The 15,936-nt window shown below is 51.1% G+C and overlaps 1 protein-coding gene across 3 annotated transcripts in view; it reads right to left on the bottom strand.

The window, feature by feature from the left end:
- Positions 1-9,587, bottom strand: part of usp25 (ubiquitin specific peptidase 25) — a 182,985-nt gene extending 173,398 nt beyond the window's left edge. For all 3 annotated transcript variants that reach the window (XM_052015231.1, XM_052015232.1, XM_052015233.1), the window contains exon 1: positions 9,502-9,587. In XM_052015231.1, the coding sequence (XP_051871191.1) occupies positions 9,502-9,543 (42 nt within the window). In that variant the 5' untranslated portion in view covers positions 9,544-9,587. The remainder of the gene's footprint in view (positions 1-9,501) is intronic.
- Between the last annotated feature and the right edge of the window lie 6,349 nt (positions 9,588-15,936).

Raw genomic sequence — 15,936 nt, 5'->3', positions numbered from 1 at the left:
TGCAAGTTCAAGAGTCCATTCTTATCGTGCCAGAGGACCATTTAAATCTTATAACAGCGGGATAGAAGCTGTCTTTGACCCTGGTGGTATGTGCTTTCCAGCTTTTGTATCTTCTGCCTGATGAGAGGGGGGAGAAGAGAGAATGTCTGAGGTAGGTGGGGTCTTTGATTATGTTGGCTGCTTTACTGAGGCAGCAAGAAGTGTAGACAGAGTCCATGGAGGGGAGGCTACCTTTCTGTCTACCTGCAGTGACCTTTCACTCTCTTTCTTGTTGTATCTACCTCTGCTTTATAAGCTTTCAAAGCCTGTTTCTATCACTCGTTAAGGAAGAGAATTCCAAAGATTCCGACTGTCAGGAAAAATTTCACTACATCTATTGGAAGTGGAATACCCCTTAATTTTGAAACCGTGATCACTAGTCTAGAAGCATCCATAGGAGGAAACATCTTTCCCAGAATTTCTGTCAAGATCTCTCAGGATCTTATCTTTTAATCAAGCTGTCTCCCGCTCACTGCAACAGATGCGAACCTAGTCTTGTCCAACCTCTCCTCAAGCATAAGAGTGTATGAGAAGATTTTAATCAAGGTATGCAAGAGAAGCCTAAATAACGTAAAAGCATAGAACAGTACAACACAGGAACAGGCCCTTCGGCCCACAACGTCTGTGTCGACCACGATGCCAATTTAAACAGCACATCTACCCGGACACGGTCTATATCCCACCATTCCCTGCCTGCTCGTGTGCCTGTCTAAGTACCTCTGAAACGTTGCTATCGTGTCTGCTTCCACCACCACCCCTGGCACTGTGTTTCAGGCACCTACCACTCGTGTAAAAATCTTGCCTCATAGAAGGGAATTTAAAAGGATCCATTTCCCCTTAGTAACAAGCTCCATACTAGAGGACAAACATTGAAGATAAGTGTTTTGTAAATTGTGGAGGAAAATTGGTCACCTGAAGAGTGGTGGGGGTATGGAATTTGCTGAGAAATCTAGAATCCTTCTCACATTCAAAAATTACCTGGATGGCTACTTGAAGTCCCACTACAACCAAATACTGAGGTGTGAAATTAATCTTCTTTTGCCCAGCATGGTGATGGACCAAGTAACCTCCTCATGAATCATAAATTTCCATGATTTGATGATTCTTAAAAATAAATCCAGATACACGTTTCCTTAATCTTAAGATTGATATTAATTTTTAAAGTAATTCCATTCAAAAAATAGTATTGGGATATATTTATAATGTATAGTTTCCTAGTTTCAATTACAGATTTTTGACAAAGGGTCTCAGACACAAAACATAGAACAGTACAGCACAGGAACAGGCCCTTCGGCCCACGATGTCTGTGCTGACTACGATGCCAAATGAAACTAATACCATCTGCCTGCACGTGATCCATATCCCTCCATTCTCTACATGCTCACATGTCTATCTAAAATCCTCTTAAATGCCACTATCATTTCTGCTGCCACTACCACCCCTGGCAGCACATCCAGGCACCTATCGCTCTCTGGTTAAAAAAAATTATCCCACACATCCCCTTTAAACACCCTCTCCCCCACCCCCTACCCCCACCACAAAAAAAGCTATGACCACTGGTGTTTGAATTTCTACCTCTATCTATGCCTCTCATAATTTTATAAACCTTTTATCAGGTCTTCCCTCAGCCTCCGACGCTCCAGAGAAAACAACCCAAGTTTGTCCAACCTCTCCTTATAGCTAATACCCTCTAATCCAGGCGGCATGCCAGTAAACCTCTTCTACACCCTCTCCAAAGCTTTCACATCCTTCCTGTAATGAAACATTAACTCTTTTTCTGTTTCTATAGATGCCACCTGACATGCTGAGTGTTTCCAGCAGTTTGTTTTTACTACAATTTTCCTTTGAATTTCTTTTTCAGGATCTGAGTGTCAGTGGCAAAGCTGGTATTTACTGCCTATCGTTAATGACCATTAGGAAACCAATGTGATCTACCTACAAGTGAGTGGCTCCTGGGCCATTTCAGACAGTCAAGAATCAACTACATGGGGGAAGGGGGAGTAAGGGGGAATCCAGAGTCTTGTGCAAGTCAGAGCAGGAAAGGATGTCAGCTTCCCTCTGCTGAAGAATGCCAGCGAGCCAGATGAGATTTTTTAAAAACAATAATCTGGTAGTTTCATTTTTGGTGGCCATCATTACTATGCTGTTATGGAGTCATAGAGATATTCAGCATGGAAACAGGGGCCCAACAAGTCCACCGCGAAGAAGATTCCCATCTAAGCTAGTCCCATTTGCTCTGGCCCATATCCCTCTGAACCTTTCCTATCCATGTACCTGTCCAAATGCCTTTTAAATGTTATTATACCTGCCTCAACCACTTCCTCTGGCAGCTCATTCCATATACTGACTACCCTCTGTGTGGAAAAAGTTGCCCCTCAGGTTCCCATTAAATCTCTCCCCTCTCACCCTAAACCTATGCCCTCGAGTTCTTGATTTCCCAACCCTGTGAAAAAGATAGTGCATTCACCCTATTATGCCCCTCAAGATTTTATACACTTCTATAAGGTCCAAATTATTATTATTGTTATTCCAAATTATTAAATTAAATTCCACAGTTGTCATGATGGAATTTGAACTCAGAACACTGAAAAAGCCATAAATGTAACATCTCTCTATTAACCAGAGCTGAATCTCTGTTAGAGATGTTGTATAACATTTTTCCCAACCTGCAAGCTTTGGATTTCTGCGTGCCTACAAACACACAAACATGATCCACAGGTCACATCTCACCAACTGGTGCCAATTAGGAGCAGAAATTGGACACTTGTCCTTAAACAAGGCTACATGCCAAAGTATGCCACCCTGCAGTGCAGAAACCTAGTGTTTTCTAATCTCTGCATTCTCTGTCAATGTTGCATGATTTCCATTCCTAATCCCAAGCAAGTGATCTCTGCTGAAGTAAACCTGCAGATTTTATGTTATGGCTTAATCCTCATGATCTCATCTCTGATTCCGTCCTTGTGGTGGTCAGTCTCAGAAGACTGTTCAACCAAGAGTTGATTCAAATCTATTTGTGACTTGCACCCTTATTTCTGCCTCTGCCACAATGCTGACTTTTGATCCTGGCTCCTACTTACTGCCATTTTGTTACCTCCAGATCAACCTCCCCAACGATTTCCTCAATAACTTGAGTTTTACCCAAAATAAATTCCATCTATTCCAGAGTTCTCCCACATCGAAACTGTGTCCCATTGAAACAGGAGGAAGCTACTTAACCTCTCGATCCAGCTTTTCTATTCAGTTATCTCATGGCAGATTTGCCTTTTGAACATTATCTCTCGATCTATCAGAAGACTGTCTTGCAAACACCAATATCAATCATCGTTTTTTTTCCAGGGCAAGTAGGATGGGAGTTGGGGGAATTGTAAAGCGAGCCCTAATATTTTTTGAACAATCTGCTGTGTGAAGAACTGATTCTGAATTTCACTCTGATAGAATACAACCTCGTCTCTGATTTCATCCTTGTAGCAGTCAATCATAATACCACAGTGGGACTTACCAATGGTATACAACCTCCTATGTGCCATTACAAACTACGCTCCAACTCAAGCTACCTTCACAGCTTCCCTGCACGACATTCACCCATCTCAATGTAATGTCTAGCACAGCCCTCACAAGCTTGTCACTTCCTTCCATCCAGTCACCTTCAGTGCGTTGCTTCAGGAAGGCTAACGGTATCGTCAACGATGCCTGCCACCCTGGCCATTCCCTTTTTTCTTTTCTCTCTTCTACCTTCTGGGAGAAGATGAGGAGCTTGAAAGCCCGGATGGCCAGATTTAAGAACAGCTTTCTCCACGCTATCTGAACCAATCCTTTCTTTCACATCTCCTTCGTGGTGGTGCTGCCATAATCTTGGACACTTAATTCTACCTCTCTTGGTTATTCTGTTATTGACATTTTACCATTTCTTTTTGCACTACTTCAGATCGCACTACAATCTTTGCACCATTCTGTTGTTCTGTGCTCATCGCTGTATTTATCATTGTATTTATTATTACTGAGTATACAGTTTGCTCTGAGCTTCAAGCAAGCAAGGAATTTCATTGCACCCTGGTGTATATGACAATAAACTAATCTGATCTAAACCTCCCTTAATTCTCCTTTTTACTTCTGCAAGCCTTTGTAAAGACCCACCTGGATCAATACTTCCAAATATCACACCAATCTCCTCCAAAATGTCAAAGCTTTTTTTGTCAAAGATAGGTATCATTGGTTCATGCATCCCATGAATCAAACACAATAACTAAACTGACTTGAACAATGGGCAATTAGTCGAGATTAAAGAGAAAGGAATGCCACACATAATTTAAAATAATAGAAACTATCATAATGTTCACAGCACAAGTGTCTGGAATGGGCTGCCAGGGATAGTGGTGGAAGCAGATACGAAAGCGGTGTTTCGGAGGCTTTTAGATAGACACATGAATCTGCAGGGTACGGAGGGATGTGGATCATGTGCAGAAGAGATTTAGTTTAATTTGGCATCGTGTTCGATGCAGATACCGTGGGCCAAAGGGCCTGTTCCTGTGTTGTATTGTTCTATGTTCTAAACCACTCTCCAGAGAAGTAAACTATAAATCCTCCAAAAAAAAATTTCAGGAACTCCACTAAAAAAATCAGTTGAAACCAATAATAAAAACAGAAATTGCTAGAAGCATTCAGTGAGTCAGGTAACATCTGTAGAAAGAGAAACAGTTAACACTTCAAGTCCAGCACCCTTCGTCAGAACTAATACACTATTACAAATGGGTTCTGACTCAAAGACTGGGAATAATTTTAGCTGTTTTTAATTTTGGAATTTAATAGCATAATGGCTGTAATATTAGATTTATAATCCAAGGCCTGCACCAATAAACCAGAGCTATATTCAAATTCCACCATGGCAGCAAGGGAATTTAAATTCAGTTATTGAAACAAAAACCTAGCATCAGTAAAGATGACCATGAAACAATCTAGCTCATTAACTTCATTCAGAGAAGGAAATCTACCACACCGACCCTGTCTGGCCTGTACGTGATTCTCAATGTGATTGACTGAACTGCCTTTTGAAATGGCCTGGCAAGGCACACAGTTCAAGGGCAATTTGAAAGAGGCAATTCGTTTTGGGCCGAGCCAGCAAATGTCTATTCTCTCAAATCAAAAAGTGGAGACGGGAAGAAAAGCTGGCAAGATCTATTATGGATAACCACAAGGTTATAAAAGCATCTTAAAAGCTGAATTTCCCTGACACTCTTCAAATCTAGGCCAACATCACAGCAATCCTTAACAGAGAAATACACCACAAAGCCTATTATATAACAGTAAATAGAAAATAGATAATTCTACATAAAATGTATAATTTGCAGTAAAGAAATAACTACAACCTGTTACGCAACTAAAACATTCACACAACCTAAGAATGCCCAATGTGCGTTACAGCCAAGAAACTATTTTGTGCAGTCACTGTTACAACGTAGAAAACATGCCACCCAATTTGCACACAGCAAGATCCCACAGACATCAATGTGATGCAGGCCAAGTAATCTGTTTTGGTTTTACAAGGGAACAACACTGGGGACAGCTCCCTCTGCTGCTCCTAGAAATCGAGAGACAGAATCTTGCATGCTCAAGAGGCAGACAGGGCCTCAGCTTAACGTCCTATCTGTAAGAATGCAGCTCTGGCCAAGAAGTCAATTGTTGCATGTTGTACAACATAAAAGTGGCATGATATATAACGCATAATATAGTTCAGGATTTTCCATTCCTCTCTGTGTTAAGTTCTATTTCATTCTTACCGTGAAATTAGAAGTTCTGAATGATGTGGTATTTTTCTTGGAGAAAACAAATTTAATATGACAAGTTTTACACTAAGTATGAGTGCAGCAAATTGCTTAACACAAGACTGAATTTGGCACAGACATGATCAAAAGGAGGGGGCTTTAAGAAGCATCTTAAAAGAGAAGCGAAGAAAATTAGGGAGGAAACTTCAAGCTGGAGTGATGATTGTCCAAGATGATCAAGATGACAGTACAAAGAAATATAACAGTATTCCAAAACACCAGATACATTTTATAAAATGTATGGAAAGACAGTGAGAGAGAAATATTACAAACATCTAGATGCTCACAGTAATCAATAATCCCTTGGTAACCATGACTGACAGCAGGTGCTCCCTACCTACCCTCACTCAAGCGGTGACTCTCTATCAAGCCTCTCCGTCACATCCTCGACTTTTCCCTCATCTCTTCGGTCAGCCAACTTCCCTCCAAACCTCACCCTTAGCCCCCTCCCTCACCCCCGCCCCGGGAGATCTCTCTCCATCAGCCACAGACTCCCATTCCCTCCCTCGAGCACTCTCTCATTAAACTGCATCGCTCTCCTTCCCTCAGGCTCTCTACCCCTTACTGCAGCTCACCCTCCTTCCCTCCCACTCCTTCACCCTCTCTCTGGCCCCCTCTCCCCACAAACCCCTCCCTGACTCAGCCTGCCTCTTTCTACCACAATCTCTTCCCATCACTCCTTCAATCTTCCTCCTTCAACCCCTCTCCTGCAATCTCCCTTCTCACTTCCTATTCCCTCCCTCCCTCTCATCGCCACTCAGCCTCTCCCTCCACCTTCCCTCAGTTCCTCCCTTCCCCCTCCTTGCCCATCTCCCTCACCCTACCCCTTCTCAACTGGTCTCCTTCTCCCCACCCACTTCCCTCTGAAACAACCTCAGGCTCCTCCTTCTCCCCTCCATCACTCTACCACTCCCTCCCTCAGTTTCCTCCTCACTCTCCCCACCACATCAACCCCTCCCCTCTCCCTCCACCCTCTCACCCCCCCCCTTCCTTCTTCCCTCAGTCCCGGCAACCCGAGTTCAATTCCCACTGCTGTCTGTAAGAAGTTTGTGCGTTCTCCCCATGTCTAAGTGGGTTTCCGCCAGGTGCTCCAGTATCCTCTCCCTATAACCTCTCCCTCCCTCTCAGTCTCCCCTTCTACCTACCCTCCCTCTCTCCACCATTAACCCTCCCCCTCACTCACTCCCCCTCCCTCTCTCCCCCTTTCACTTCCTTCCCTCTTCCCTCTTCTCTCCCCCTCCCCTCTCTTCCCTCCCCTCCCTCCCCACTTCCCTCCCCCTCCCTCCTCCCTCTCCCCACCCTCCCCTCCCTCTTAATCCCCTTTCCCCTTCCCCCTCTTTCCACCCTCCTCTCCCCACCCTCTTTCCTCACCCTCTCCCCTCCCCCACTCTCCCCACCCTCTTTCCTCTCCCCTCCTTCCTTCCCTCCCCACCTTCTCCCTCTCTCCCCTCCCTACCTGCCCTTCTCTCCCCTCCCTCTGCCCTTCTATCCCTTCCCTATCCTATCTCCCTCCTCTTCCCCATCCTCTTCCCTCCCTCTCCCCCCACCTCCCCCTCTCCTCCCACCTCCACTCCCTCTCCTCCCCCCTCCACTCCCTCTCCCCCGTCCCTCTCCCCCCACCTCCCCTCCCTCTCCTCCCCACCTCCACCTCTCCCCCTCCCTCCACCTCTCCTCCCACCTCTCCTCCCTCTCCTCCCTCTCCTCCCCCCACCTCTCCTCCCTCTCCTCCCCCCACCTCTCCCCCCTCTTCCCCTCCACTCCCTCTCCCCCCTGTCCCTCTCCCCCCACCTCCCCTCCCTCTCCTCCCCACTCCCTCCACCTCTCCCCCCTCCCTCCACCTCTCCCCCCACCTCTCCTCCCTCCTCTCCCCCCACCTCTCCTCCCTCTCCTCCCCCCACCTCTCCTCCCTCCTCTCCCCCCACCTCTCCTCCCTCTCCTCCCCCCACCTCTCCTCCCTCTCCTCCCCCCACCTCTCCTCCCTCCTCTCCCCCCACCTCTCCTCCCTCCTCTCCCCCACCTCTCCTCCCTCTCCTCCCCCCACCTCCCCTCCCTCTCCTCCCCCCACCTCCCCTCCCTCTCCTCCCCACCTCCACCTCTCCCCCTCCCTCCACCTCTCCTCCCACCTCTCCTCCCTCCTCTCCCCCCACCTCTCCTCCCCCCACCTCTCCTCCCTCTCCTCCCCCCACCTCTCCTCCCTCTCCTCCCCCCACCTCTCCCCCCTCTTCCCCTCCACTCCCTCTCCCCCCTGTCCCTCTCCCCCCACCTCCCCTCCCTCTCCTCCCCACTCCCTCCACCTCTCCCCCCTCCCTCCACCTCTCCCCCCACCCTCCACCTCTCCCCCCACCTCTCCTCCCTCCTCTCCCCCCACCTCTCCTCCCTCTCCTCCCTCTCCTCCCCCCACCTCTCCTCCCTCTCCTCCCCCCTCTCCCCCACCTCTCCTCCCCCCACCTCTCCTCCCTCTCCTCCCCCCTCTCCCCCACCTCTCCTCCCTCCTCTCCCCCACCTCTCCCTCCACCCCCCCACCTCTCCCTCCACCTCTCCTCCCTCCTCTCCCCCCACCTCTCCTCCCTCTCCTCCCCCCACCTCTCCTCCCTCTCCTCCCCCCACCTCTCCTCCCTCTCCTCCCCCCACCTCTCCTCCCTCTCCACCTCTCCTCCCTCCTCTCCCCCACCTCTCCCTCCACCTCTCCTCCCTCCTCTCCCCCTACCTCTCCTCCCTCTCCTCCCCCCTCTCCCCCCACCTCTCCTCCCTCTCCTCCCCCCTCTCCCCCCACCTCTCCTCCCTCTCCTCCCCCACCTCTCCTCCCTCTCCTCCCCCCACCTCTCCTCCCTCTCCTCCCCCCACCTCTCCTCCCTCCACCTCTCCTCCCTCTCCTCCCCCCACCTCTCCTCCCTCTCCTCCCCCTCCACCTCTCCTCCCTCTCCTCCCCCTCCACCTCTCCTCCCTCCTCTCCCCCACCTCTCCTCCCTCCTCTCCCCCACCTCTCCTCCCTCCTCTCCCCCACCTCTCCTCCCTCCTCTCCCTCCACCTCTCCTCCCTCCTCTCCCCCACCTCTCCCTCCACCCCCCCACCTCTCCCTCCACCTCTCCCCCACCTCTCCCTCCACCTCTCCCTCCACCTCTCCTCCCTCTCCTCCCCCTCCACCTCTCCTCCCTCTCCACCTCTCCTCCCTCCTCTCCCCCACCTCTCCCTCCTCTCCCCCACCTCTCCCTCCACCTCTCCTCCCTCCTCTCCCCCCACCTCTCCTCCCTCTCCTCCCCCCACCTCTCCTCCCTCTCCTCCCCCCACCTCTCCTCCCTCTCCTCTCCCTCCACCTCTCCTCCCTCTCCACCTCTCCTCCCTCCTCTCCCCCACCTCTCCCTCCACCTCTCCTCCCTCCTCTCCCCCACCTCTCCCTCCACCTCTCCTCCCACCTCTCCCTCCACCTCTCCTCCCCCGCTCCCCTGGACCGGCGGAGACGCCGCGCTGGGCCCGAGGCCTGGGACTGGCGTTGTCGGGCCAGCGGGGTAAACAAGAGCCTGAGCCCCGCCCTCGCCCGCGGGAGCCGGAGCGGGAGCGGGAGCAGCGGGCGCGGCGGGGCCGGTGGGCGGCGGATCGGAGCGGGGCGGCAGGGACGGCGGCGGGGAGACGGCGGCCGGGTTACCTTCTGCGAGTGTTGCTGCAGAACATTTTGTTCCACCGTCATGGCCGAACCGAGAGGAGCTGAGGGAGGGGAGGGGAGGGGAGGGGAGGGACGGAGGGAGGGGCTGGAGGAGGGGAGGGACGGAGGGAGGGGCTGAGGGAGAGGCGGGGCAGGGGGGAGGGAGGGAAATGAGGGAGGGAGGTGCAGAAGGAGGGGAGGGAAATGAGGGAGGGGAGGGAAATGAGGGAGGGCAGGAGGAGGAGGGGAAGGAAATGAGGGAGAGGAGGAGGGAAGGGAAATGAGGGAGGGCAGGAGGAGGAGGGGAGGGAAATGAGGGCGGGCAGGAGGAGGAGGGGAGGGAAATGAGGGAGGGCAGGAGGAGGGGAGGGAAATGAGGGAGGGCAGGAGGAGGGGAGGGAAATGAGGGAGGGCAGGAGGAGGGGAGGGAAATGAGGGAGGGCAGGAAGAGGGGAGGGAAATGAGGGAGGGCAGGAGGAGGGGAGAGAGGGGCTAGTGGAATGGAGGGAGGGGCTGGAGGAGGGGAGGAAAATGAAGGAGGGGATGGAAATGAGGGAGTGCTGGATGGGAGGGAAATGAGGGAGGTGCTGGAGGGGAGGATCTGAGGATGAGGGGCTGGAGGAGTGGGAGGAGCGAGGGGAGGGAAATTAATGTGACGGATGGGTTGGAATTGAAGGTGAGGGAAACGGAGGGAAGGGCTGGGACGGAGAGGTTGGAGGAAGTGGGGACAGAGGCTAGGAGGGAAGGGGCTGGAGGGGGGAGAAGCAGAGGCTGGAAGGCAGGTGCTGAGTGGCAAGGATTGAGCGAGAGGGTTGTAGGAGGGGTGAGGAGTTGAGGGTGAGGGAAAGGCTGGAGGAGGTGAAGATTGGAGGGGAGGGGTGAGGAGGGGGCTGGAGTGGAAGGGAATGGGGGAAAGAGTATTGGTTTATTATTGTCACTTGTACCAAGGTACAGTGAAAAACTTGTCTTGCAAACCCGATCGTACAGGTCAATTCCTTACACAGTGCAGTTACGTTGAGTTAGTACAGACTGCATTGAGGTAGTACAGGTAAAAACAATAACAGTACAGAGTAAAGTGTCACAGCCACAGAGAAAGTGCAGTGCAATAAGGTGCAAGGTCACAACAAGGTAGATCGTGAGGTCAGAGTCCATCTCATTGTATAAGGGAACCGTTCAATAGTCTTATCACAGTGGGGTAGAAGCTGTCCTTGAGTCTGGTGGTACGTGCCCTCAGGCTCCTGTATCTTCTACCCGATGGAAGAGGAAATGTCCCAGGTGGGTGGGGTCTTTGATTATGCTGGCTGCTTCACCAAGACAGCGAGAGGTAAAGACAGAGTCCAAGGGGGGGAGGCTGGTGTCCGTGATGCGCTGGGCTGTGTCCACAACTCTCTGCAGTTTCTTGCGGTCCTGGGCAGAGCAGTTGCCATACCAAGCCGTACAGGCAGAGGCTGGTAGGCCTGAGGGACAATGGAGGAGGCTGGGGGAATGAAGGAGGGGTGGGGTGGTTGGGGGTGAGGGAGGGGCTGGGGGAATGAAGGAGGGGTGGGGTGGTTGGGGGTGAGGGAGGGGCTGGGGGAATGAAGGAGGGGTGGAGGAGCTGTGGATTGAGAGGGGTGAAGGTTAAAGGAGGCTCTGGAGTGGAGAGGAATAAGGGAGCAAGGCAGGAACTGGAGTGGTAGAATAAGGGGACTGGGTGGAAGGTTGAGGGAGAGGCTGCAGGGGAGGGGAATGACGAGAGGGGTGGATGTTGGAGGCAGGGTGCTTAGGAATGAAGGGGAGGAGCTGAGTGAGGGAGAAGCTGCAGTGAAGCAGCAAGGGATGTGCTGGATTGGAGGAGAGCTGAGGGCAGGGCGGGTGGAGCTGATGGGAGGGGTTGAAGTAGGTGAGGGGCAGAGGCTGAGGGAAGAGGGGCTGAGGGAGGGACTGGAGGGGAGGGAAGCAGTTCAGGGTGAGGGCAGGACTGGGATGGGGAGGGGGGTTGGATTGGTTCATTATTGTCACATGCACCGAGATACAGTGAAAAACTTTTCTTTGTATGCCATCCATACATAAGTACATCAGGGTAGTAAAAAGAAAACAGAATGCAGACTATAGTGTTCCAGTTGCAGAGAAACTGCAGTGCAGGTCAACAAATTAAGTGCAAGGGCCATGACAAGGTAGATTGGAAGATCGAGAGTTCATCTTCTAACGTATGCGAGGTCCATTCAAGAGTCTGATAACAGTGGGATAGAGGCAGTTCTTGAGTCTGGTGGTAAGTGCTCTTAAGCTTTTGTATTTTTTGCCTGACGCGAGAGGGCAGAAGAGAGACTGGGGTGAGAAGGGTCCTTGATTATGTTGGCTATTCTCCCGAGGCAGCAGGAGGTGTAGACGGAGTCAATGGAGGGGAAGCTGGTGTGCATGATGGACTGAGCTACGTTCACGACTCTCTGCAGTTTCTTGCGGTCTTGGGCAGAGCAGTTGCCAAACCAAGCCGTGATGCATCCGGATAGGATGGTTTCTATGGTGCATCTGTAAAAATTGGTGAGAGTCATTGGGGACATGCCAAATTTCCTTAGCCTTTTGCGGAAGTAGAGACGTTGATGTGCTTCCTTGGCCGTATTGCCCACGTGGCTGGACCGGGAGAAGTTGTTGGTGATGTTTACACCTAGGAACTTGAAGTTCTCAATCGTCTCCACCTCAGCACCAGTGAAACACACGGGCGTGTACTTCACCCCATGTCCTGAAGTCAATGACCAGCTCCTTCGTTTCGCTGACATTGAGGGGAAGGCTGTTGTTGTGACACCATGACAGAATTGGAATTGGTTTATTATTGTTACATGTACCGAGGTACAGTGAAAAACTTGTCTTGTGTACCGTTCATCCAGATCAATTCATTACAACAGTGCATTGAGGTAGTACAAGGTAAAACAATAACAGAATGCAGAATAAAGTGTCACAGCTACAGAGAAAGTGCAGTGCAGGTAGACAAATAAAGTGCAAGGGCCATGACGAGGTGGATTGTGAGGTCAAGAGTCCATCTTATTGTACGAGGGAATCATTCAATAGTCTTATAACAGCGGGATAGAAGCTGTCCTTGAGCCTGGTGGTACGTGCTTTCAGGTTTTTGTATCTTCTGCCTGATGGGAGGGGGGAGAAGAGAGAATGTTCAGTGTGGGTGAGGTCTTTGATCTTACTGGCTGCTTTACCGAGGCAGCGAGAAGTGTAGACGGAGTCCATGGAGGGAATATTGGCTCACTGGGCTCTTTATCCCTTTCCTGTTCTCCATCTCATCATTGTTTGAGATCCGACCACCTGTGGTGGTGTCATCTGCAAACTTGTGGATGGAGTTAGGGTGGAATTTGGCCACGCAGTCGTGAGTGTGTAGAGGAAGAGGGTCAGTTAGGAGCCGAGGCTGTCGGGGAGCTGAGAGCATGAGGTGAGGGATAAAGAGGAAGAGGAAAGGCCTTGAGGAGGAGAAGACTGGAGAGGAGGGAGGGGTTGAGGCATAATGGAGAGACTGCAGGACAGAGGAGGGAAGAGTTGAGGGAAGGGATGTAGATGAGTTGATGGGAGGAGTTTGGAGGGAGGAGCTGAGGGGAAGGGGTTGAGGGATGAAGGATGGGTTGGTGGGAGGAGGCAAATGGGTAAGTGGGGGCTGGAGAGGTTGAGCGTTGGAGCTGTTAGTGGACAGGCTGGAGGAGCTGAGGGTGTGGGGAGGCGAGGGGAGCTGAGGATCTGAGGGTGGGGATGGAGAGGAGGGGCTGAGGGTTATAATTGGCACAGCGTAGGGCTAGAGGAGGAGGATGAGGAGGAGATGAGGAGTGTGGGCTAAATGGGAACAGCCTGATGGAAAGGCTGTTTGGGGGCAAGAGAGAGGGAGCGGAGGGGCAGTAGAGAGTGTGAAGGAGGGCAGCAGCTTTAAGGGAGTGTGCTGCAGTAGGGGAAGAAACTGAGAATTGGGAAGGTATTGGAGGCAGTGGTATTGGTTTATTATTGTCACTTGTATCGAGGTACAGTGAAAAACTTGTCTTGCATACCGATCGTACAGGTCAGTTCATTACACGGTGCAGTTACATTGAGTCAGTACAGAGTGCATTGATGTAGTACAGGTAAAAACAATAACAGTACAGAGTAAAGTGTCACAGCTACAGAGAAAGTGCAGTGCAATAAGGTGCAAGGTCACAACAAGGTAGATCATGAGGTCAGAGTCCATCTCATTGTATAAGGATAACTGTTCAATAGTCTTATCACAGTAGGGTAGAAGCTGTCCTTAAGTCTGGTGGTACGTGCCTTCAGGGTCCTGTATCTTCTACCCGATGGAAGAGGAAATGACCCAGGTGGGTGGGGTCTTTGATTATGCTGGCGGCTTCACCAAGGCAGCGAGAGGTAAAGACAGCTACACCGTGAGTGAGCTGGAGGAAGGGTGGGTACTGGGGGGGTGGAGGATGGAGCTGGTCGAGGTAGGAGGGGTGAAGGTAAAAGGGCGCGGGCTGGAGAGGTTCTGGTGTGGTGAGAGAAGCTGGAAAGGAGGGTCATAGAGAGATACAGCGTGGAAACGGGCCCTTCGATCAACTCAGCCATGCCAACAGTTATCTATTTGAGGTAGTCCCATTTCCCCATGTTTGGTCCATATCCCTCTGAACTTTTCCTATCCATGTACCTGTGTAAATGACTTTTAAATGTTGCAATTGTACCGAGCTCTGGCAGCTTGTTCCATATACGCACCACCCTCTGTGTGGAAAAAGTTGATCATTAGATCCGCTTTAAATCAATCTAAGCCCCGAGTTTTAGACCCCCCCCCCCCCCATGCTGGGAAGAAGTTTTTGCCCAGGTGGGAATTAGACATGGAGTATCCCAGAGGCAGAGGAGGTGTTGGAACTGAGGGATGGGGGTGGGGTTGAGGCAAGGGAGGAGCTGGAAGAGGGAACTGAAGGGAGGATTGGAGTTATGTGGTAGGAGTAGGAGGGAGTGAAGGGCTGGAGGGAAGATGAGGGATTTGAACTGGAGTAGAGGAGAAACTGAGGGATAAGGGAGGTGGAGCATTGAAGAGTGTGGCAGGAGCAAGAGTGGAGGAGCAGCTGGAGGGAAGACTGGGCAGCTGATGATCTGAAGAGTGGGGAAGATGATGGGTGGGGACCTCAATGTGGTAGGTGGAGGGGTAGGGACACATAGGAGGAGGGGAGGGGTGGGAAGTGGAGGAGATAGGTCCAGACTAGCGGAGAGGGGATGAAGGGCCACTGGAGGAGGGGATCTGAGGGATGGAGGCTAGAGCTGAGGTAAGGGTGGTGATGGTGGGGTGGGCTGGTAGTGAGGGAGGGAGGAACTGAGCAAGCTGAGGGATGAGGGAAGGTTTGGAGGAGGTGCTGAGGGAGAGGAATGGGCTGGTGGTAGAAAGAAGAAGAGCTTTTGAAAGGAGGTGGTGGAGGGGACGGTAAGGGAGAGAGGGGGATCATGAAGGAACAAGGCTGGTAGAGCAAAGGGAGGGCAGGTAAGGACTGAGGGGAGGAGGGGAGTGGGTCTCAGAGGAGGAATTAAGGGAGGGAAGAAACTTGAGAGGGAGGGAAGAAACTGGAGAGGAAAGGGATCAGGGTGGAACTAGGGAGAGGTTGAGGATGGAGGAACTAAGGATGGAAGTGATGAGGGAGGGAAGACGCTGAGGGATGGGTGGAGCTAAGGGAGAGGGAGGAGCTAGAGGGGGGCAGATCTGAAGACGAGTAGGAGGGTTGTTGGAGAGATGGGGCGAGGAAATAGGGGCTGGTCTGGTGGGATGATGATTCTCTAGAAACCCAACGAATGTTAATGAAATGCAAACTCTCGATTTCCCATGCCCATCCTGTCTTTTTGCAAATGTAATCAGTAAAACCCACTGTAATTGATCTAATAAAAAGCCACCTCGCTGTAACATCTTCAGTCCCTGTCATGTATTCCACTCCCCAACCACCAATCCATCCCACTCTAAGGTCTAACGCTAAGTGGTTAGTCTTTAAGCTAGTTGTCCTGTTTAACCCTGAGCTGTGTCTTCAATGGCAAACATCCTTCCCACTGTCAGGATCAGCTACTTGCATCTCCATACCATCCCCAGCCTGGCATTTTTCTGACATCCTCCTCCATGTCCATGTTACCCCTGGCCTTTATTATCATCTTCCTCCTTCCGCCCTCCATTGCTTTGCCCGTTTCCTTGTCAAGTCTTATTCACCTTTCACCACTCCACTCACTGAACTACTTTGTTCCCCATTCTGACAATAATTAAAGCCACCTTAACAACACATTTCTCTACAGAATTACAGAAAGGTTATGGTATAGAATACTGTCAATCAGCTTATTGAGTTCATGCCAGCATTATGCAATAACAATGCAGTTTGTCCCACTCCCCAATCATCTCCTCATAACCGTCTTTCATTTTGAACACCACAAATGAATCTGCCTCCACTATTACCCCCTGGTAGTTCATCTCACACC

Source organism: Pristis pectinata, chromosome 4 (assembly GCF_009764475.1).
Source record: "Pristis pectinata isolate sPriPec2 chromosome 4, sPriPec2.1.pri, whole genome shotgun sequence".
In the NCBI taxonomy this organism is placed as follows: Eukaryota; Metazoa; Chordata; class Chondrichthyes; order Rhinopristiformes; family Pristidae; genus Pristis; species Pristis pectinata.
The sequence above is the reverse complement of the archived record's forward strand: the minus strand, read 5'-3'. Positions and strand labels throughout refer to the sequence as shown.